This window comes from Limanda limanda, chromosome 12 (assembly GCF_963576545.1).
Source record: "Limanda limanda chromosome 12, fLimLim1.1, whole genome shotgun sequence".
In the NCBI taxonomy this organism is placed as follows: Eukaryota; Metazoa; Chordata; class Actinopteri; order Pleuronectiformes; family Pleuronectidae; genus Limanda; species Limanda limanda.
Window position 1 is genome coordinate 14,304,820 of NC_083647.1, and position 22,743 is coordinate 14,327,562.

At 42.4% G+C, this 22,743-nt stretch overlaps 1 protein-coding gene across 1 annotated transcript in view; it reads right to left on the bottom strand.

The window, feature by feature from the left end:
* Nucleotides 1-20,993, bottom strand: part of eml1 (EMAP like 1) — a 37,728-nt gene extending 16,735 nt beyond the window's left edge. The window contains exons 1-3 of the mRNA XM_061082833.1: nucleotides 20,927-20,993; nucleotides 4,212-4,394; nucleotides 1,696-1,834 (exon numbers count right to left, since the gene is read on the bottom strand). Coding sequence (XP_060938816.1) covers nucleotides 1,696-1,834; nucleotides 4,212-4,394; nucleotides 20,927-20,993 — 389 coding nt within the window. The remainder of the gene's footprint in view (nucleotides 1-1,695; nucleotides 1,835-4,211; nucleotides 4,395-20,926) is intronic.
* Between the last annotated feature and the right edge of the window lie 1,750 nt (nucleotides 20,994-22,743).

Sequence of the window (22,743 nt, forward strand, 5' to 3'; positions counted from 1 at the left end):
TCCCTAGGGGAGAGAAGTCTATTCAAATCGTAAAACTGGCCAGTGGCCGTTATCCCTTCTGGAGAGCCTGCATGTGTTTGTTCACTAGAGAGCAGAACAGAATAAAAAGAGAGAGACTGTTGTTTGCTGTGTTATCCCAGGAGGAATCACAGTAATTGGGCCATAGGGTATTGGGGGAACGCTGATGTGTGTGTACTCCAGCACTGATGGGATTGAGACTAATCTGCAATTTAGACTAATCGCAAATACAGACAGTAAACAACACAACACACTGCTGCAAAGATCGATGAGTCAAACGACATGGAGCGAGCGTAACAGATGAGATAAATAGTGAAAGAAAATAGTGATGGTTAATAGTGGTAACTTGACACTCTCACCTGAGAGGCAGATAGAGAATTCTGGTAGATCCAGACAAAGAGGACAAACTGGACAGACTGGAAGGACATCACACAGTAGACGGACATCACATAAGGATATAACATCATAGAGGAGAGGACATGTTATCAGAGATTAACCCATTAGAGAGGGACAACACAAGAGGGCAGACATGGAGGACAGAAAAGACGACACAACACACACAAAGATAAAGATAAAGCTAAAATCCCCAATCTCATGCATATTTAAATGAACAAATATATACATCTATTTAAATTGAAAGATCTCTTTGGGAAATAGATTTTATATATATAGCACTTATCGACCTATACACTGCTTTACAGTAGAGACAACATGAACCTATTCACTCTCACATTAATACAGCGCTTCTGTACACAGTGCTTTTTCTATCACACACAATTCTTACACTGTCTGTACAGCCATGAAAGGACACTATATAATGGAGACTGGAATGAAACCACCAAACTTCTGGTTAGTGGACGACCCTCTCTACCTTCTACCACAGCCGCCCTTGGGCGTGGTTCAAATATTTTGATTAATGTTTGAGAGACTTAAGGTCCATTACCTCAGTAGTACTTTTACTCTATGGAGAGTCAGATGCCCTTTAAAGACACTAACCAACTCCAGGGACAGCAAGGAAATAGACCAGATACAAACATTTCCTAATTTGATACTGTTCTGCTTGGAATTTGAGGTTTGTTTCCATCAACTGTTTACATGTCAAGGTGCAGAGACATATCTTAACTGCCCGCAGAAGCAGAAACAAAAGTACACACAGTTAGAGACAAGGAAACAACTTCTGAGGCGAGTGAACATCTGTTTGGACTGGAGCAGGTCCATGCTGTCTGCTGAGCTTCATCTGATTATGGTAATGACATCCAGAGATGGGAAAAGGTTATTGCTCGCCTGACAGACTAGATTGATAACCTGTGCTCCATAAGCATGTATGAACACACACACACACACAGTAGAGAAGATAACAATTCTGTCCCTCTGTTTATCAGCAATTTTTATGTAATTGGGTTCGCCTGATAAAAAGGCAGAAATGTGATGATTTATGGCTGAAACAGTCAGACATGACACAGAAACAATGAAACAATGCCAGGAGAGAAAAATGCAATAATCAACAGGAGCCTTCAGCTGCCATATAAATATATATAAATATTTGTCAGGGCTGGACAAGTTTACAAATATGCTAATAAGTGACGGTAAAACATAATTACAAAATTGGCACAAATCAACTCCCACTTGTAGCCCAAATCATTTCCCTTAGAAAAGGTGCAGTTTCAGTTTCCTCACCTCTTGTTGGCCGGTGTGCAGGAGTCCTTCCTGGATCCAGGTCCAGATGGGGAGGGCAGAGTGCCGCTGCCTTTCTTTGGTAGGACGGTCCCGTTGTTTACTGTGGGCCGTAACGGCAGGGTGGCAATCATTGGCCTGGCTGGAAGAAAGAACAGCAGAGGAGCATGTTCAGTCATAACACTGGACTATAGGGTCCATCACCGAGGCTGCTTTTAATGCTGTTTGCTATAATCTATAATCTCTAATCTATATCACTATATTTAGAAACACTATGATATCCCAGGAGGGTAGGTGGAGTGCAAAGAACTCCCAGCATGCATTGGAAATAACATGTTATACTTAACATGACATGTACTATTGTGTTTGACATTTTGTTCTATATGTTCAAACACAAAAATACTGTTTTTATTTCAGACAAGAAGGAGGTTCGGCCGGGAGTATAACGTATAAAGATGATTTGTTGTTGTGATATAAAGCACATTGAGGGGAAAAGACTGTTGATTATGACTGACAAAAAAAAATTATGATTAGCACAATATTCACAATAATCAGGATCTATTTGAATTCAAAACGATATAGGAAGAGTAGTTTTTGCAACTTTAGCCAGATACAATCATCTACAGTCCAGTTAAGCGTGATTACAATAACAGTCATAATAAAAAAACGGAAATTGTTCCTTAACAGTTTGCATTTGTGGGTGAGATATTAAGTGTCCCCATTATTGTCGAAGTCTTAACCACTACACATATACAACACTCGTTCTCCATGCTGTTCAGTAAGGGGTTCAAAGAGATAATATAACATATATAAACACATTAACTTACTTTAGAGACTGTAGTTCATATCTTAAAATGGATTTATTTAACGTTTTCAATTCAACCACACACACACACACACACACACACACACACACACACACACACACACACACACACACACACACACACACACACACACACACACACACACACACACACACACACACACACAGGGGACATACGGCAGTCAGACAAGCCGGGAATAACAAATCCAAGCTGCAGCTTTATCTGCAGTGATAAATATTTAATAGTCAGTGTTTCATCCAGCAGGGACACACACGAGATCAGGCGCACACACACAAAAACACACACTCATGTGCATGCACTCAAGCCCACACACACATTCTGCTCTGTTATCTTCCTTGTAGTAATTACCCAGCAGGGGCAAACTGAGGTTGTAATTTTGTTAGCATGTTAAAGAAGATGAATGTGTGTGTTGGTGTGTGATTGTGTTGAGCTTTCTGAAGCAGATCATTGTGCTTGAGTGGAGTCGAGCCGGCTGCTGGTGGAGAACAATAAGGGAGAGCAGCTCTGAATCTAAATCATTATCCTCCAGCTCCCAAATCAAACTGAACCTCCACCCAGTCATGGGAAGCAGCAGCTCACTCTGTTTGGGCCTAATCCCTCAAATGCTAGTCTGTGGACGTAAAAACCCAAATGAGGTGCAGTTGATTTCACATGCAGGCTTCATCTGCCTGTGGGGTGAAGGTACGATGTGTGCAAGACAATCCTCAGCTGAAATCATGCTGTGTTGTGACACAATAAAAAGCGGAGACACAAAAAAATCTATAATGTAATATTCTGTGATGATGTGCTGCTTTGTAACATTTGTAATGTCTGCTTCCTACATTTTTCACAAAGAGATACCAGGCGGAGTTAGAACAGAAATAGAAGGAAGAACAGAGAGAGAGATATGACATTTAAATAAATTGTACACAGAGTTGTAGATTAAGTGAATTTTACTAATGCAGAAACTAATGTTATTAAAGCTTAATTTAATCCTATTAGTTCTAGTTGTAATCTACTTTAATAATAGGGGAAATAGTTTTGGGGGAAAAGTCCTTGGGATACACATGTTTAATAACTTATTCCCACACTGTTGTGACAGTTCATAATATTTTCACATGATTTCACACACTCAAAAGTCTAAAAGGTCATGTTTAGTGTTTCCCTTTGGTAAAATATAGTTTCTGTCTACTGCTTGTGTTAACACTCAGACCACAGTGTGTTGACCTCAGGCGGTGTCATACTCACACTAACTGTTTGTTTCCTGTTGAAATACTAAACTATAAACAACACAATACTGTGCAGGCAGTGACTGAAATGTGTTTGCTCTAACGCACCACAGCAGGCCTGGTTAGTGCAGACAGACCACACAGTCAGCCTACCTGGCTTCCCAGCATTGCTGTCTGCTGAGGGAGACTTTCTCATCAAAGCCGGGTCTATACACGTAACACACGACACATTTAACAACACAACAACACAGTCCAGGAGGAGAGAGGACAGGAGATGGATAACTAGTCAGGTGGAGAGAGAAGAAAGTGAGAAAAGACAGAAAGGATGTCTATCAAAAGTGGGTGAATAAGCCGGCGAGCATGTGTTGACAATCAAAACTGTCAAAAATAACTAATACCAGATGACCCGTTGACCATTTTTTGGATACTGAATCATTTAACAAGCACCTATGTTGTATTTTACCTTTAGTGGGTCCCCGGCGTGACCCCATGGCCTGCTGCTCCTCAGAGTGGTTGAGCCTGCGGACCACGTCGGCCAGAGCTGACTTCAGCAGCTGGATCTCGTCCTCCTGCATCTGGACCCTCTGCTCCAGGGAGGCGATGCGGTCGGTCACCTCCATACTGCTGGCGGCTGACGCACTGTCATCTGAGGGAACACAGAGAGCTGGTGAGACAGTGGCCAGTTTATTAGGTACCCCTGGTACAGTGTATACCAACAGTCCTGCTATAAGTTTTATTGCTTAAGAGTTAATATCCTTTGACATGTTTATGCCCCTGTCTATGTTTGTTTGTTGGTTTGTTTCTCAGCAGGATTTTAAAAGAACTACTCATCTGATTTCCAAAAAACTTGGAGGGGAGGTGCTACATGGGCCAAGAAAGAACCCATGAAATGTAGATCCATAAAAATGGGCAAATAAAACAATTTCCCCCACTTTTTTTCATCAATTTCACAGAGAATAATTAATGGGTGATGATGAAAAAAACTGATATCATGTAATTGAGTGCATGTAATTTTTTAATGCAGAGGCATCATATATGAAAAGGAATAGAGCAACATTTAGAAAATGTAATTATTTCCTTTCATGAAAGTTTGATGAGAAAACGAACTGTAAAGAATCTGTTTTATTTCAGGTCAGAAAGAGCTGAATCTGAGAATTCAAAGAGAAAATTAATAAAAAAGAGAAAAGGAAGGACTGGGGCGAACCCCATTCAAAACCCAATCTCACTTTCATCCTTTCACACATTCAGACTCTTGGATTCAAAGAGCTGACGTCACAAACCCTTCAGTCATGAGCCTGTTATTAATGTCAGCTCTTTGAGTTTAAACTAACTTGACACATTATTTTCACCTCTCCACCTGACCCCTCGACAGAGGCCAAGCTCTGGTCACCAGGGTCTACTTCATTAATGATAAAACACATGAACACACACACACAAAAACACACACACACACACACACATGCAGGGTCCCCTCCATTAAGCTTTTGATGTCACAGCGATGTGATGAAATATTAATGTAAATCACTGCTGTGTTTTCCCTGCAGACTTGTAATAAAAGTCTGATGCATTATGCATTAGAGAGCAGGCATCTGGTGATTAGGCAGATCTGCTGTGAATCTGCTTTAAACCCCGACTGCTTGAAAACATTATTGAAAACGCAGGAAACCCTTGACTTTGGTAAATAACATTCTCAAACAATCAAGTGCGACAGCAACGCAAATACTCTGAATTCCGACAACACGGTGAAAGCAAAGTGGAGTGATGAAGGTCTAAGTCTCCTAGATAAATAAAAGCTGCTCAGGGATTCAGGACGTCCCTGAACAGAATTGTGTTTTGCCTGTAGATAAATAAATCCCTCATGTTTGTTGTATTTTTATTGGCAGAACATTAAATGTTGTCCATACAATCATTGCTGCAATAAAAAACACAATAAAACCTAATTCTGCCCTCTGAAATTAAAAAAATCTCAAAAAGTTAACATATTCAATTGGAAAACACGATAAGGTACAGTCTGAGCAGAGTATATTCCAGTATTTGGTCCAGTGAAGACATTTTCGTTGCCGGAAAAAGTAATTTCACAGATTTGTTTATGACTGGACAAATTCCATTAGTGAGTACAATCCGTCAGCTGTCAGCTGATTATGAATTGTTTGAGTCAGAGGGAACCTCCATGGGACACGATGGTCACTAAGCAGATGGAACGCTTAAATGTCGACACAGAAAATGGTAAATCTGAGATTCTAAATGTCTGAATCAAACAATTAGCGCTCACACACACAAACACATCCTCCAGTGCCATCTTGTATTTAGCTTCAGTCACAGTCATTACTGCTGTCTTGTGATTAACGCTCACAAAGCTAACACACTGACTATCAGCAGGATGACACAGTAGCTTTTTCTGATTTGACACAGATTATCAGCAGGATGAGATAGTTTTCTGTACTTTCCCAAACTTTTACCACGGTTTGAAAATAAATCCATTGACGAAAATAAGTTCAAGGTACAGGTGTCAGTACAAACTTGAGTTTTGGTCATAAAACATACCTCCACCTTGTTAGTGAATTGGAGATGGGTTAACGTTAAACCATATCCTGTTTATAAAGACGGAAGACATGATAGCTTCCCCAAGGTGAAGCCAAATCATGTTGATCACCAACTGGTGGCCGGCCTACGGGATAGGTGGTAAACCCTGTCTTCTCCATGTTAGAGGATTGGACATGAGCCAAACTAAAAAGTCAAAGTATATGTCAATATAGGGAGATCGTATCACAATGATGTTTGTTCAGGTGTAACTGATGATATAAAACAAGGTTCAACATCATGATCAACCGCTGACTGACTTGCGAATGGTCAAGAGCGTGTATCGGCAGGACCTTGATACCGTGGCTTCACATCACTACTGCACTCCTAATTATGTCAATAATTTTACTTCATTGTTGTACAGTGGAAACACGTTGTTCATCTTCATATACAGTCTATGGTATAGACATGAATGCATGACAAGTTAGAGGATATCTCAAGTTCTTACAATTTACCTTGAGGGAAATTTTTGCTAAAACCATGAATGTCAACATGCTGGTGGGACTTAAACTCACAGGATCAACTAATTCATTATCCTCCGTCCTCTGAGAACCATGAATTTCCCGAACTGCAGGACAATCAGTCCAATATAGGCTCAGATATTTAAATTGACCAACACTGCCGTCCTGAACCATCAAGCTGAGCCAGGGTGACTAAAAAGCATCAGCGGAGCAGAATTGGATGTCAAGGTTGACAAGGTGTGACAGGCTGTAAAGTTATGATAGCAATACATCTGTCACCCTTCATGTTTGCACCCTCTAATATTCTCATCTGTCCACTAAATGAGAGTTCCATAATAAAGCCACACATGGAGTCAAATGAAAACTGCAGGTGTTCAGTCTGATACATGATTCAACCAGCTCCGTATCACAAAGCACAATGAGAAAGGTGTCTCCCTCAGTGTATATGCTCATACATTCACTTATAGACTTATTACTTCTGAAAGGAAATGCTTTCATTTTTCATAACACACAGTGCCAATCTTACTGCTTCATCTTTAAAAGAAAAAAAACATTGACAAAGGATATTCCCGAGATAAAACTGGATCTTAATAACTCTCTGCTCACCTGACATGCTTTCTTTGAAGGAGCCCTTGTTCATATTCTCATGTGAATGTGTGTCACAGAGTTGATATCCACAGATAAAGCTTCTATTATCTGCTCAGCATCTGTTGTGGGTCTGCTCCCAACACTAACACTATGGCAGCGTGATACCATCAGTCGCTGGTTAACAATGACCTGCTGTCACGGACGTGGTACTCGACTCTGGGCTAACATCCTCCCTCCATCACCCCGTTCCCCAGTTAAAACCCCACAGGGGGCGTGTCAACGCCCAATGAACAGAATCAAAAAAGGCCAGTGCCAGTTAAGTCTGGTGTTTTTATAGAACATGTGTGTTGATGGTGTGACTCTCATCTCCAGCTCAGTCAGTTTGGATTTGGCTAAATGTGGCCCTGATGTGACTGGGCCACTCTGGGGCTCAGGTCACATGATTTCTGTCCAGAGAGGCAGTTATTAGTGAGCTGTCAATCTTACTCTGACAACAAATCCATCACCACATGTCCCCCCCCCACCCTGTCTCTCTTTTATCCCCCACAAAATCAGATCATTACCCCCACCGACATACATCCCCCTGCTCCGGCGCGGTATTCTCACCTGACAGCCAGCTGTTTAAATCACTCCATTTTTGTCAGTCTTTTTCCAGCGGCAGCCCGACTTCCTTTTCTGTCTCTGTTTCATTATCTAGTCAATATGTGGCTGGGTCACCAAATTCTTGACAGATCCGAGCCCATCTATCTGCTCAGACTAATGCGTTGTGACACGCTGCTTCCCTATTACTTTCCTCTGCAGGGCGATGTCTTCCTGGCAGGGCCACTCGCCTGCCCAATGCTTGTCCATCACTTCCAACACAGAGATTTAAGGAAGGGAAAACAGCAGACAGACACTCTGGAGTAAATGTTCCCTGCTCTAACACCACCACACCCATCATCAGCAGCCTTTATCTCCATCTTATTTTTGAGTCATATACTGAACTCACTGCCATCAATAATAAACACTGGAGGTTGGACACATGCTCTGACCCATCTCTTCGGCTGCAAAGATCAATACACCGAAGGATTAGAAAGACTGAAATCCTTCTTGGGAAACACTTCTGAGGGAGCACTCTCGCATTTTAAGCACTGCAGCAGCCCGGTGCTGAGTTGTATGGTTTTTAGCTGAGTCACTCCTTCACTCTGTGTGCACTGCCACATTTACTGCAAGGATGTAAATATACACAGAAATAAAGGAATCATTACATTAAAACTGATCAAATTTCTCAATATTTGTCAAGTCCTGAAACACTATTTTCTTTTCTCTCTGTGGTGCAGATAATCCAAACAATGAAGCTCGACCGGCTTGTTGGAAATTTCAGCTGCCAGGTTTAGCTGCACCACAATGGGGGGTATCGAAAAACCACCACCAGTGTTTGCAAAAAAGGCAACAGATGAAAGGAGCAAGAGGCTTCAGGAAACAGCCTGTCAAAACATTACGACGATGATTCCTGTTTTTCACAGACAGAAAGCTAGAGCTAGAGCTCAGTGCGGAGAGCCGACTCCCAGCTCAGCGGCACCTTGCCAACTGCTTTTAATTTCAGAAACTGAATGCATACTGCCACCATAGTGTCTTTTCAGCTGCTACGGCAGACTGTGCCTCCAGTTCTCCACAAACCAATGAGTCACACATGAGTTAAAAACCAATTCAATTGGAATTGAGAGAGAAGAGTGAGAGAAAAATGGAGGAGAAGTTATTTGAAATGTCATCAGTCTCTCGTGTCACCTGCAGCAGGCAGTGGACTGTATTAGCTGATCAAGCGGCAAGATTAGAGAGACAGACGCTTGGATTACAAGCTGCCCCTCATGGCTCCTGCTGGACCGGAGTTTAGGAGCTTTAAATAGACAGAGGTGGAAGAGTGAAGGGGAGGACTTAACACAATCCTGAGTGGAGATTACAGAGGAGGAAAAGGGAGGAAAAACATGGCAGGTCGAGCTTGTTCTCAAGTCAAACAATAGCAATGAAGAATCAGGAAAAGACTGACGAAGGGATAAAAGAGAGAATGATGGAGTTGACGATGAGTGTGTCCAGGGGTCATAAGAAGTGTGTGTGTGTGTGTGTGTGTGTGTGTGTGTGTTTGTGTGTGTGTGTGTTTATGTGAGTGTGGGGAGGGGGTCAAAGAGGAGAATGATGAGCAGCCAAACGGCCTCCCACAGGAGATTCTAGAAACATGTTAGAGGATTCCTTCCTCCCATCAGTCACATCCTTCCTGGAGTCAAACTCAGGTCAAATGGGAATCACCTTGCTGCACACACACACACTCAAATACACAGACACACACACACACACACAAGAGTTTTTACAATATATTCATAGGGGATGACAGAAAATGAGGAGATTTCAAGATTGCATTAGAGAATAAATTAATGAAAAAATCGAACAAATCAAATTATCACTCCAGTTTGCACAGTGAATCATTATGGGATTAATGATGTGTATTTAATGTGCCATACACATTAAAGCTGGCCCATCTATCCATCCATTAGCTACGGCCTACTGCTTATCTTTTGAGTGCCGCATGAATACCGAGATATATAATTCCACCTTTAATTTGTCTTTTTTAGCACGTTTTCATCTAGTTGTGTATTGTATTTCCTGTGTACTTCTCTTTAGCACTGCATTGATAACTAGCATGGCACTTTAACATGAAAGCCGGCTAGCTTGTGGGTCCCAAGCGGATGGCACACCCACTGTCCAGTGTAGCACCATCCCTATCGAGCAGTTTGCAGTCCCTAAAGCCTAGAGAGAGTGAGACGAATCTAACACCAAAAAAATGAAAGAGGTAAGAGGGTAAAAAAGAAAAAAGAGGAGGATGATATGGCCCATTGAGGCAGAATAGCTCCTTCTTAACTCTGACACATACTGTATATACACCGATATCCCTGCACACTGCTTTACAAAGCGCACACACACTCCTACACACACTCTCCTCTGTCAAAGAGGCAGTGTTCACGGTGTAGAGGAGGGATTATGCTGGATATGTGGAGCAGATCTTGCTCAATGCTAGTGATCCCTAAACTGAGAGGGTTTGAGCTCAGCAGCAGGCTGGATTTGTCTTTTCATTCCATCACCTCTTTCACCTCTCGCTCTATTTGTCTGCCTCGCTCTCTCTCATTAAACTGTGGTGGGGGTTAGGAATAAATCAACCGTGGGTGGACAAGAGTGAGACTATAGTCTTTACTGTCTTTCTCTAACATTTACCCTCAATTCTCAGGCTCTCATCTATGCTGTTAACCTAAGAGATTGCCTTTTGGTTTAGAGCGATATGGAGACTCACAAGTGAGGTAGGAAGAGCATCGACATGCTAAGCTGCAGCTTGGAAGAACTGTGTGATTAGAAAAATGATGCTCGCCTGATCGATGAAGATGATGTTGAATCCTAAGTGCTCGAAAACTGGTATATGATGTCCATGGCCCAGAACGGCTCTGCTGCAGTCCAGAACATAATTTATACAAATCTATACCGAGCCTCGATGTTGTCAGAAATGTGAGATGAAAGACAATACCCAGATACAGCCTGTTCAAACTGCCGCTGTCCGGAAACCGATAGAGTAACATCTCCTGCTGATCCACCAGACATCAGAGCTGTTTTGTTGCCTCAGGCTGAAAAACTGAATTCTTCCTCCACACTTCACCATGACAATCCTCTATTTTTGTGATTTGAATATTAATTAATTTTAATGACTTGACTAGAGTAGCCTAAAGGGACTGTATCTGCAATTTTGTTATACAATGTTATGTCGCATGATGACAATAAAACAAAATCTTTAAATATGCTGTTCATGATTCAGGCCTATCTACCTGTAGCGACTCTTCAACCCACTGAATCATTTTTTAACAACACCAAATTTTCCTCTGACAACAAAATGATATCAAAACCATGACACAACCCTCACTTTTCACTAGACCGACTGCGAGTGTGATGATGGCGGCAACTTTCATCACAAAACCTATGATTTGAAAGATGCTATCAAGGAACAAAAAAGCCTGCGTAACAAGTGACATCGCTGGCTGAATTCAACTGTAACAAACAGCTGTGACTTTTGGGGAAGAATCAGAAACACTAAGTCATGGTTGGCATCGGCTCCAGCCCCTGACACAAGCCTCTTTCACAGTCTCAACCTTTCTCCACATAAAACAGGGCTTTGTCCCTCTGTAACAAACAGCAAGGAAGGAACAGGAGTCGGGACACTGGTTCCATCCAGTGTGTGTGTGTGTGTGTGTGTGTGTGTGTGTGTGTGTGTGTGTGTGTGTGTGTGTGTGTGTGTGTGTGTGTGTGTGTGTGTGTGTGTGTGTGTGTGTGTGTGTGTGTGTGTGTGTGTGTGTGTGTGTGTGTGTGTGTGTGTGTGTGTGTGTGTGTGTGTGTGTGTGTGTGTGTGCGTATTGCTGTTGTTACTCCAAGTAACAGTGTTGTTGTGGTAAACCAGATTTCCTCTTTGGTTGAATCGTATATCTGCCATCTGGAGGGATGGAACATACTGTGAAACGACAAGATGATTACACAACACGATTGAAGAGAATTATTTCTAACTACGCAATGAGAGTTTTACTTTTAAAGTTTCTATTCTTGAATGCACTGTTTTACAGTTATTTGGTTTTGATTAATTATTTGAAATCTCCTTGAAAATCCAGCTGAATCCAGCTATGTTTAGCTTGTGTGAGCAAAAAGCTTCACTGGTTCAACTCATTAAATGTTCTGAACTCATTGGTGTGACAGTGGACGCCGGTCAGTTCAAGCAGACTGTAAGCAGAAACGGATCACTGAACAGACCTACAACTAAAAAGACAAGTCATTACTACAAAGAGACATCAGTAGAGTGCATACCTCCACCAAGGCCCCTTATGAAACCACCTTTAAATTCACTATGATTTGGATCCGCACCAAATTGCACACTCATCAATACCGGTCGACTAAACCTGCTTGATTTGGTTCATCAAGATCCATGAATTTTTTTTGGAGAAATCAACAAAATCCCTCCATCTCACAATTTTAAAGAAAGTGAACACATTTCTCTGGATCAATTCCACGATGTTATGGAATCTTTCCTGATCCAAACCACATTGTTCGACCAAGTTTCATGGTAATCCGTGACCGTGCAGTAGTTCTGTGTAATGCTGCCCACTAACAAACAAACAAATTACAACGATAACATTACCTCCTTGGTGGAGGTAATGACACGAAACAACTTCAAAGTGGCACAACTACTCAACACATAAACAAGTACAAAGAGACAGTTTTACAAATAAATGAATTACAGAGAGGAAAACAAACCAATACTTGTCCTCTTTCCCCTCATCTCTGCACCCGTGTTCAATGTGCTCAAGATGATTTTTAATGGAATCTCTAATGGGATTCTCCCCTTTTCCCTCTCCATCTGTTACATGTAGGCTGAATGCCTGCATCGGAAAACACACACACACACACACACATACGCACACACACAGCTGGGGCTTCCCCCTTGTTTCTTCCATTAACAACAGATGTAAAAGACCAATTAGGTTGCTGAGCTTCCTGTGGGAGCAGCAGCACAGGCACCAAGAGGTTAATTATACCTATTCACATTACAACTGGTCAGAGGAGATCCTGGGCTCGGTATAAAGATGAAGGGCGACTCGTGAGCCGCGACTCTGGGCCCAGTGGAGACAATGTGCCATTGAAGATGATTAACATACATATCATTGAGCTGACATTCAACAGACACAGTAATTTAATTTGTCTCTAATTCATCTCAAACAGTTTGGTGACGTTCTATGGGATTAAAAAGGGGACAGGCATTCATATGCGCATATATGTGCACATATGAATGTCAAAACATATACCTGTATGCACATGGATGATTTATGCAGGAAACATTTGCATACTAATTTGAAACGCATTTGAATGACTGAGTGCGCTTTACAGTTTCTGCACATGTAAAACCATAGAATATAATTCCTCTCTTCTTGCCTTGACTGGACAGAGTCGCCTTGGTGCATTTAAAGCATCAGGAAACAAGCACAGACTAAAAATAATAGCATCTCTGTGGAATCCTCCTGACTTGATTAATTACCAATGGCCCTCCCCCACAGGTAGACTTCAATGCTCTGCTGGACACATTGTGTGTTACCATGCAGATGGGAAGGAGCCGACTTTGTTCTGAAGTACACGATTCTCTTTGTGGCTCTTTCATGGTATTTTTACACATTCATAACATCCTGTTCAAGGACTCATACGGCCTGCAAGTCTCCTCTCCTGACCTTGTGATGGTATGTACACACATAGTGAACTTGAGGATACACACGCACACACAAGCATGTACACACACGCACGCCACGCACACACACACACACACACAGACCCACACACACACACAGTCAAGCTGTGCTTATCTCTCTCATGTTCAACTGCCTGAAGTGTGAGTTGCGTATACAAACACACACACACACACACACACACACACATACACACAGTCAGTATATATATTTAGCACAGGAACTTGCACACTCCAGTTTTACATGCCTGATTGTTTTAGTAGGTCATGGGATGAGACTGCATGAATGTGTGTTTGTGAAGGAATAGATGAGAGGGAGAGAGAGGGGCAGAGAGAGAGGCAGAGAGAGAGAGCGAGAGAGCGAGAGAGAGAGAGAGAGAGAACTAGCAGAAATACTCAGTGTAACATCTGCTCCTAGCTCTAGATTTTTGATTGAGTTTAATACAAACATTTTTAAATCAAACAGTGTGCGAAAGTGACTAAGAGTTCATTTGTCTGCAGAAATTGATATTGTCTGTGTGTCTGTGGAGCTGATCATTCAAAGGTCCAAGGACATTCATTTGTTGCAGCACTAAAACGTTATAGATGGGGGCTGTGCAGTATAACAATATACACCATGTGAGGACAGTAACATCTATTTTCTCATATTAATTTCCCAAATGATGATCTTGTTGTGTTACAGATCACTTCACCGCAATATTTTTGTAATTTGAATGCTGCTTTGCATTTTTCATCTCAACAGGAACACTGGCAAGAAATTTTGCGTGAAGGCAACACAAACAAAGGGGTTTGTGTTGGTCATGTCCAACAGCTCTATTACACATATTTCCATGGGCTGGCTGTGGTTGAGGGGGTAGAGCGGCCACTGTCCACACAGGAGGGCGACCTCTGCATGTTTATATAACTACAATATTATACAAATGAATTACACTATGAAGATACAGTATGTATCTATGCAGTAGCCAAAGATGCAGGATATCAGAGTCATGGCCGGCACCACATGGACGTGCATCGTTTCCCAACTGGCAGCAGAAGCAGCCACAGATCTGCTGGCTCCCACTGATAATAAACACACACAGCTTGACGCTCCATGAGCACAATCTGCTGATTTAGACAACATAGCACAGCAGGAGAATATGCTCCTGTGTCCTAATGCAGACACGCATGTACTGTATATGTTTAAGGAATACACAGTGTCAATCAACCTCAGAGTTAATGGCTCACTATTCTGCAGAATAAAGAGAAAGAGCCAGGGCGTAAAAATCTGGGCTGATAAGGAGAATGACTCATGAAGCCGAGACACTGCTTCAAACAGTGCTGCTCAATATCTTGAGGGGAAAAAAATTATAAGCTCACCTCAGGGCGTTCTCTCAAGATCAAAGAGAGGGTTTGACGTGGGGATGAGGGTGAGAAGTTACAGAAAGAGGGAAAGTAGAGCAAGGTGAAGAATGGACAGTTTTACAGATTGAAGAAGTTCAGCGACTCAAATCAAGAATCAAGAGCTGGAGAGTGATGTGATGTGAGCTCTGACACAGCTAAAGGAAATCAATGTCAGCTCTTAACTGAATCAGCAGCGGTGGATGAGTTATCCCAGTCTGATCGATATTTATTGTGCTGCTGCTACGTTACATGCTACAGACACAGATGATTAAGGGGAGGGAAACACATAATTTCCAAACACTCCACTGGCTCACTCTTTCTCCACTGTCATTATTTGCAGTTTTGTGTGAGTGGCGAAAATGTCAGAGTGCAGGTCGGGTTTCCGGTGGGGATTTACGAGGCATTGATGGGTTTGGCGAAACAATCAGAGGGAAAAGAGGGGAATATGGACATAGAGATGTTTTCTGGTAAATATGTGGTAAAGTATCCATCTAATAATTCCAAAAATCTAGATCTGTACATGGTATGCATATTTCGAGGCACCGTCGATCTTATCCCCGTATACAATATCCCTGTGTATTGTTAAAGGAACAAGGAAGTGAAGTGTTGAATTTTTGAATAATTTGAATAAACAAGATCTGTAGCAGCGGCTGACTGTGACTTTGTGGATCATGATAACAGCTCGTTCATGACAACATCATCAACTGAATCTCCAGTTCAGGATTCTGCATACTGAGTCCTATACAGTGAACTTTGAATAAGCAGGTGAACAGCTCTTTGTGCAGCAGTGTGGTGCAAAAAATACTTTTGGGGGAATCAAAAGTCAGCGAAGTCCCTTCCTTGTCCTCCTCCTCCCTTCCATCCTTTCTTGGCTCCTGTGGCTGGTAATGTGAGTGAGATTTACTTTAGTCCTAATCCCTCAACATGTGCCATCATCTATCAGGGTTCGGATGGAGATGACTACAGATGCACTGCCAAGAAATGGGAGGAGACTGTATGGAGCCTTGTCACCTCTATTGTGAATCAAAATACCTTTGGGAAACATCAAACGAGCCTCTGTCTTTATTAATTTTCCCTCTATGCCATACATGTCCATCCCATCCATCTGCACTTCTCTTTTTGGCTAGAAAGATTATCTGATTAAATCAACATTTGGTTTTCTTAATTAAATCTCCCTTCCGTTGCTGGTTTTCGCTCCTGTCTTCCATCTACCCCAGCTCCTCTCTTACCCCTGCCCCCTCTGAGGTCTAGCTGCCATGTTCCGATGCCATCGAGCTATAGTGGGGCGTGAGATGAGGGCTGTGCCAGTGTGCCTGTGGCTGCACAGAACGCGTGTAGGGCAGGAACATAAAGGGACACTTGATCCATATCTAAGCAGACATCATTATCTAAAAAGGTAAATGAGCAAATCACATGAGCGATCGTGGGGGGAATGGATTCGTTAGCGTGGAGAGGCTGCGAACAGTGAGATGAACATGAGTGTTTGATCATCAGTATTACAGTGCAGTGAGCCGGCTTTACTTATTAACAGATTTACTTAATAAAACATCAGGGACTTTTAGGCATCAGAAGCTAATGAATAAGATATCGCATTAACTCCTCTTTTGGCTCTAATGGTGGTTTAAGTCTTAGCTAACATCTCAAATACTTTTTTTTGTATCTATATGTCCCCTGCAGAAACTCAAATCATCATTCATGAATGAGTTTATTGAGTTTAATACGTTTCATTATCGTAACGCAGCAAAATTATTGTGATTGAGAGACTAATAGAGTGTAAGGAGTCTACAGTCACCTTGCTAACTGGCTAGCAGTGTGTTTTCTATTCATCATATGTTGTTTACCCTGGATGTTAGAGCGTCCAACACCTTGAATCAAATTGGGGATTTCTCTGACCCTTCATACTGAGATCAGAGCTGAATCGACACATTAACTGACAGATAGACAATCTGAAACAATATTGATAATTGACTTATAATTCATTACTGGTTCCATGACCTGCTTTTCTCTGTTTAATATAAGATATATTGGATATTTTTCCCTCCACACTAAACAATATAAACGATTAATCAAAGTATTAATTGATATATATTATTAAAAATTCACAACATCCACTGAAATTCATGAAGATACCACAGGTGTGCATTTTTTAGCAGTAACCTATTGCCGAACACAACTTGAAGGTGCATTCAAGGACGCTCCTGTCGGCCATGTGAGATAAAGCCTCCAAAAGACATTGCTTTCGGGTAGTAATAGAAGCAAGAAGACATTTTCTTCATCTGATGTCATTCATCCCTCCATCCATCCATTCATCCTTTATCTATTCCATTTCTCCTTTGAGTGGCTGGAGTCATATCATGACATTGGTGAATTGTGTTAAAATCCACATCAATCTCATTTCCAGCAGCACAACACAAACTAATTTAATCAAATCTGCCCTGTCCTCCAGACCCAGCTGATTCACAATGTGATTCAACACAGAAAAAAAGCTTCTCTACAGGATTCACTTCCTCAATCAGCCATAATCAGTGTGTGTGTGTGTGTGTGTGTGTGTGTGTGTGTGTGTGTGTGTGTGTGTGTGTGTGTGTGTGTGTGTGTGTGTGTGTGTGTGTGTGGTGTGTGTGTGTGTCTGTGTGTGTGTGTGTCTGTTTCTCAGAGTGTGTAATGGGGCTAATTTTCAGTTAGCCTGAGCTAGCTGACCTCCTGAGGACAAAGCGTGCAGCCTGCAGTTTAGCTGACCTAGTCTCTGAACATTAGTGTGGTTGGGTGCTCCACAACACACAGGCAAGGGGAGAGAGGGAGAGAGAGAGAGAGAGAGGGAGGGAGAGAGAGAGAGAGAGAGAGAGAGAGGGAGAGAAAGAGAGAGAGAAAGAGAGGAATAAATGACATCATTGGCTTTTGCTTAGAGTGGATCTGGGTTCCGCTGCACAACAGCAGCAGATGAGTATGATGTCACTCTGGCCTACAGGCCTAACACACAAACAAACACAAACATACACACTGGTCCTCTGGATGTGTGGATGTGAACACACTCCGACTGACACACACATGTCAGCACACAGGCTCACCTAATTAAGCAGTCTATTGGAACAACGAGGAAGACAGTGAAGTTAAAGTCTGTCCTGGATATGTGTGTGTGTGCACGTGTGTATAAGTGTGTGTGTGTCAATTTCCTATATGTGCAAACATACCTGGCAAATAAAAGAATTCTGATTCTGATTCTGATTCTGATGAAATAAAGAGGGAAAAAGTGAGAGAGAGAGAGAGAGAGAGAGAGAGAGGGAGAGGGAGAGAGAGAGAGAGAGAGAGAGAGAGAGAGAGAGAGAGAGAGAGAGAGAGAGAGAGAGAGAGGAAGGTTGGATAATCCCTGGCAACAGCCCCTGAGCAACATGTCTTTTTGGATCAACTTGCACTCTGAGAAGAAACATGACTTGTGAAGGATTACACACAACCCTCGATTGTCAGACAACTCACACTCGTTCCCTCTGCTCACAGTCATGACATCTGAAGTAAGCTGAGGAATCTAGTCAAAAAGTCAGGTCTTATAGACATGTTTTACTGCTTTGACCCCAAACTCCTGTCACTTGTCACCACACGACTGAGCTTTAAGGGCAACACATAACATTTGACCCTTCCTGAGACGGATTCCTATACCTGAACTCTGCGTATCTGCTGATACCGAGAACCGACCTGATAACGTGTTTTAACGAGGCTACTCACCCCATATGTAAGTGAGGATTGCTGTTGTATGTCCTGGTTTTGCAGTCACAAATAAATAATTTTAGCTAGTTTTGGCGAATGTTTCACAACCAGAAATCAAAGAAGTGATTTCTGGGAAAAGAAAATGGCAGTTTTATCTGTGTGAAACTAATATACTCTAAAGATGTGCTATTGGATCATTACATAGATTTACATATTCGCACATGCCCCATGCAACATTTTCAGTAGTATCGGAAGCATTTACGATGCTGTTATCAGCACATATCTCGTATATGCTTTACTGCAAAAGCTGTAACTGCCTCTACATTTCCTCACAATACGTTGTGTATCTTCTATTAATGTGCACTGCTACACCTGTTTTAAAGGTCAATCCAACCAACCAACCTCAGGTGTAATCTCTGGCACCGTCAGCATTTAGCTCATCACATAGGAATACAACACGTGAGCGGAGAGAACAAACACTACTTTCCTCCCTTCGCTAATTTGGGTCATCTGGAATTAACACCTACATCTGCTACCTATTCCTGTTTCCTTACACTGGATAACATCAAAAATTAAAACAGATATACTGTTTGTAATTAGTCATTGATGGACTTGATGAACCAGTGGAGATTGAGCAGTAATGTAGATATCATATCTCTCTTTACTGTAAAAACTGTGTGAAATATTGCAGACATCTTTCAGCTTTGGATGACCTATATCTCTACTATACGCTTCTGTGTCTCCTTGTCTGCATCTGCTCCTTTGTGATTGCTACAAATTTAATGAGAGAGATCCACGAGGGATAAAAGCTTTTAACTGAATCCATCACATCAGTGATTCCAGTATCCGTGGCAGGAGATGGTGCTCTGCAATTCCACATCCACAATTTGCTCTATTAGACAATGATACTTCCTCGACCTATTGACTACTAGTGCTTACACAGAGCAGTAGCTATTATTGATTTTTTCATTATCCATCAATGCCACTTGACATTACTCTGTGCTTCAACTGTAATAGCTTAGGCTCCCAGACCAGCAGCACCCAGTCACTGCAACTGCTAAGTACACGGTGAAAAATGGTAAATGTTCAATAAAAGCAATGTAGATGCCACATGAATGTGAACAAGAGTCTGTGAACTGGTTGAGAGACAAAACTATGACGTGGTTTATACTCCCTCTGCTAAAGTAGTCTCTGTTGGAGACACAGGATAGTGTGGAGATTAAACCCTAACTGGAGTTAGTCAGTAGGACAGTGATGATTTCACTCAACTGGACAACGTAGAGCTTCATTCTAGAGCCTGACCGCTCAATCATAGAAGCTGAATTAAGGATATAAATGTAAGTACGTAAAATGTAAACATAAATATACATTACATACAGAAAGAATAAACACAGATACCAAAATGTCTGTGGAAGGCTAATATATAGAACCAACTAACCAACCATCTAAAGAGGATAGTTTTAAATATAAAATACTTAATCTCACATAAAGGTTTCCTTGTTTCTTGTAAATCAAACCCAAACTGATCTCATACTGATGTGTCATGCTGTGTTTCGCTCTTCCCTGAGTCACCCTCTCCCGCCCATAACATCACCAGGCTGGAGTGTATGCTCTCTCTCTCTCTGCCAGCAAATAAGTTATAGTACAGAAGGCAGAACATGAGGAATAATGTGCTTTTTCTGTTTCATTCAACAAACTGATTGCAATCAACCAACAGTGGAGAAATATATTCATAACATACCACTCGGTAATCAGGGCAGAGCTGAGAGGAGAGGACTGTTCCTCATCTTCCCTCCTTCTTTGTTTAATAGCTCTCCTTGGCTGTCGTGCACTGTTGACATTACCCTGGCACTGATTAAACAAACTTCCTTTTAAATCTACACTGGGGTTTTTCCCTGTGAATATCTTGAATTTTAACATCATATCTTCTAAATCTGGATTAGGAGCAGCTAGATTTAAACAGTAAGGAAACATGTTAAAGTCCTGCATAACAAATAGAGGTTTAAACCTGAGAGCTGGAGCTGAAATAGCGCATGTCTGCAACACAGAGACACAGACACACCTCTGCCTGGTGTCAAGTTTAGCCAGTCAGCTGATGACATGTCAAGTCCAGAGAAACGACATGCAGCTGCAGAAGGAGAGCGGGATGGGGGGGAGGAAGGATTAGTGAGTTTTTACCGTTGCAGAACTGTAGCAGGGATGAGGTGTCGTACAAGCTGCTGTAGCTGGAAAAGCCGTCCTCCATTCTGAACCTCTGCTCCGCTCCCTCTGTTATCCACCACTCCTTTGCTCTGTCTCTCCCGCTCTCTCTCTCCCCCTCTCTCGCTCTCTCTCTCTCTCTCTCTCTCTGCTGACTCCTCTCCGTTAGTTTATCGTTCACTTGGCGTCCGAGGCGCTCCCTCCATTCACTCTGCGCGGGTCAGGCTCCCTGGGTGAGTCACCATGGCAACCCATTCACGATTATGTCATGTGAACATCCAACCCCTCTTCTTCTTTTTTCCTCTTCTTAAATCCTCAAACCCCCCCTCTCACAATAAAAGTCCTGAACTACAGCAGGGGGGGAAAAGCACTCCCTGGTGAAGAATGACTGCACCGGGAACGGCAGAGACAGACGAGGAGTTAAGGAGCGGCTGTCTTTGAGAGAACTTGTCCTCTCCTCCCTCTGCTGTCCTCTGGTCCTCCGTCTGTCTTCAGCTCAGGCAGCTGGGTGTCGTTAGCTCTCTGATCAGCTGCAGAAAAACAGCTTTAAGAGGCTTGAGCTGAGAGCGCAGGCGGCCAGGCTCTGGCATAGGCACTGTGTGTGTGTGTGTGTGTGTGTGTGTGTGTGTGTGTGTGTGTGTGTGTGTGTGTGTGTGTGTGTGTGTGTGTGAGTTTGTGTCACAGGCTGTGTGTGCGAGTGTGTGTGTGTGTTAAAATAAGGCTCGGGACAGCCCAGCCTTCCCCTGTCACACAGTGTGGACAAGTCAGAGTACAGGGGGCTGGACCTGACGGATGGATCCTCCTACTTTTGGTGAGCAAGAGAGGAGAGGAGAGGAGAGAAGAGAAGAGGAGAGGATGCAAACAATGAAGGATAACCCTAACCCTAACCCTAAACCAATAGTTAAATGACTACAAAATAACTTGTGCTATATCCATACTACTACTTCTTTGGTGTCCATACTTTTACAAAGTTTTAGAGACAATAAAATAGAGAAGTTTGGAAATGTAGCTGGCCCGGTTTTAGTTTGACAACTATGGGACTGCGTTTTAGTCTGGTTGGGCTGAAACTGAGATGTTTGTAAACACAGACACCAAGCCAATTTTCATATTACATTAATCATATTACGTGACCCCAACGTAAGAAAACAACCGGTTTTATTCTCAGCTACCAGTGCAGACCACAACATGGATAGTTTGCACAGCTTTACTTGTGAAGACACTGCAATGACTTCCATTCATTGTTAACAGCCAAAAAAAAACCCTTATCCCTGACCATGACCAGTTCATATCTAACCTTAACCTAACACCAATTCACGTCTAACCTATAACCTTAACCATGAGGTCAGAAAAACATCTGATCCTGAGAAGGTCAGTGTTCATCCTGGATAAGGTTCTCAGGTGGTATCAAAAACAAACCAAAACACACCCAGTTGTTGTGGTATGGAGTCATACAGGGACACCCCCCAGCTGACTGATGTCACATCTTTCCCTGCAGCCGCCACCGAACATATTGGGAGTGAACACTGCCAGGGGATCTCTACTGTGTCGAAACATGATTACCATTCTGTCCTCTGTCTGTCTTATCTGGCCCGCTGCAGACTGCACAGAGACAGAGGGATCCTTAAAACAAGGACGAGAGGGGGAGAGAGTGAAGGGGCACGGGGAATGATGAAAAGAGAGAAATAAAAATGGGATAGAGGGGGAGGGGATGGAGGAGAGAAAGAAAGAAGGAGAGAGTGCTTGAGGAGGGTGTATGGGGGTGTACCAAATTAAAAACTGAGCAGGGTGGGAGTTAA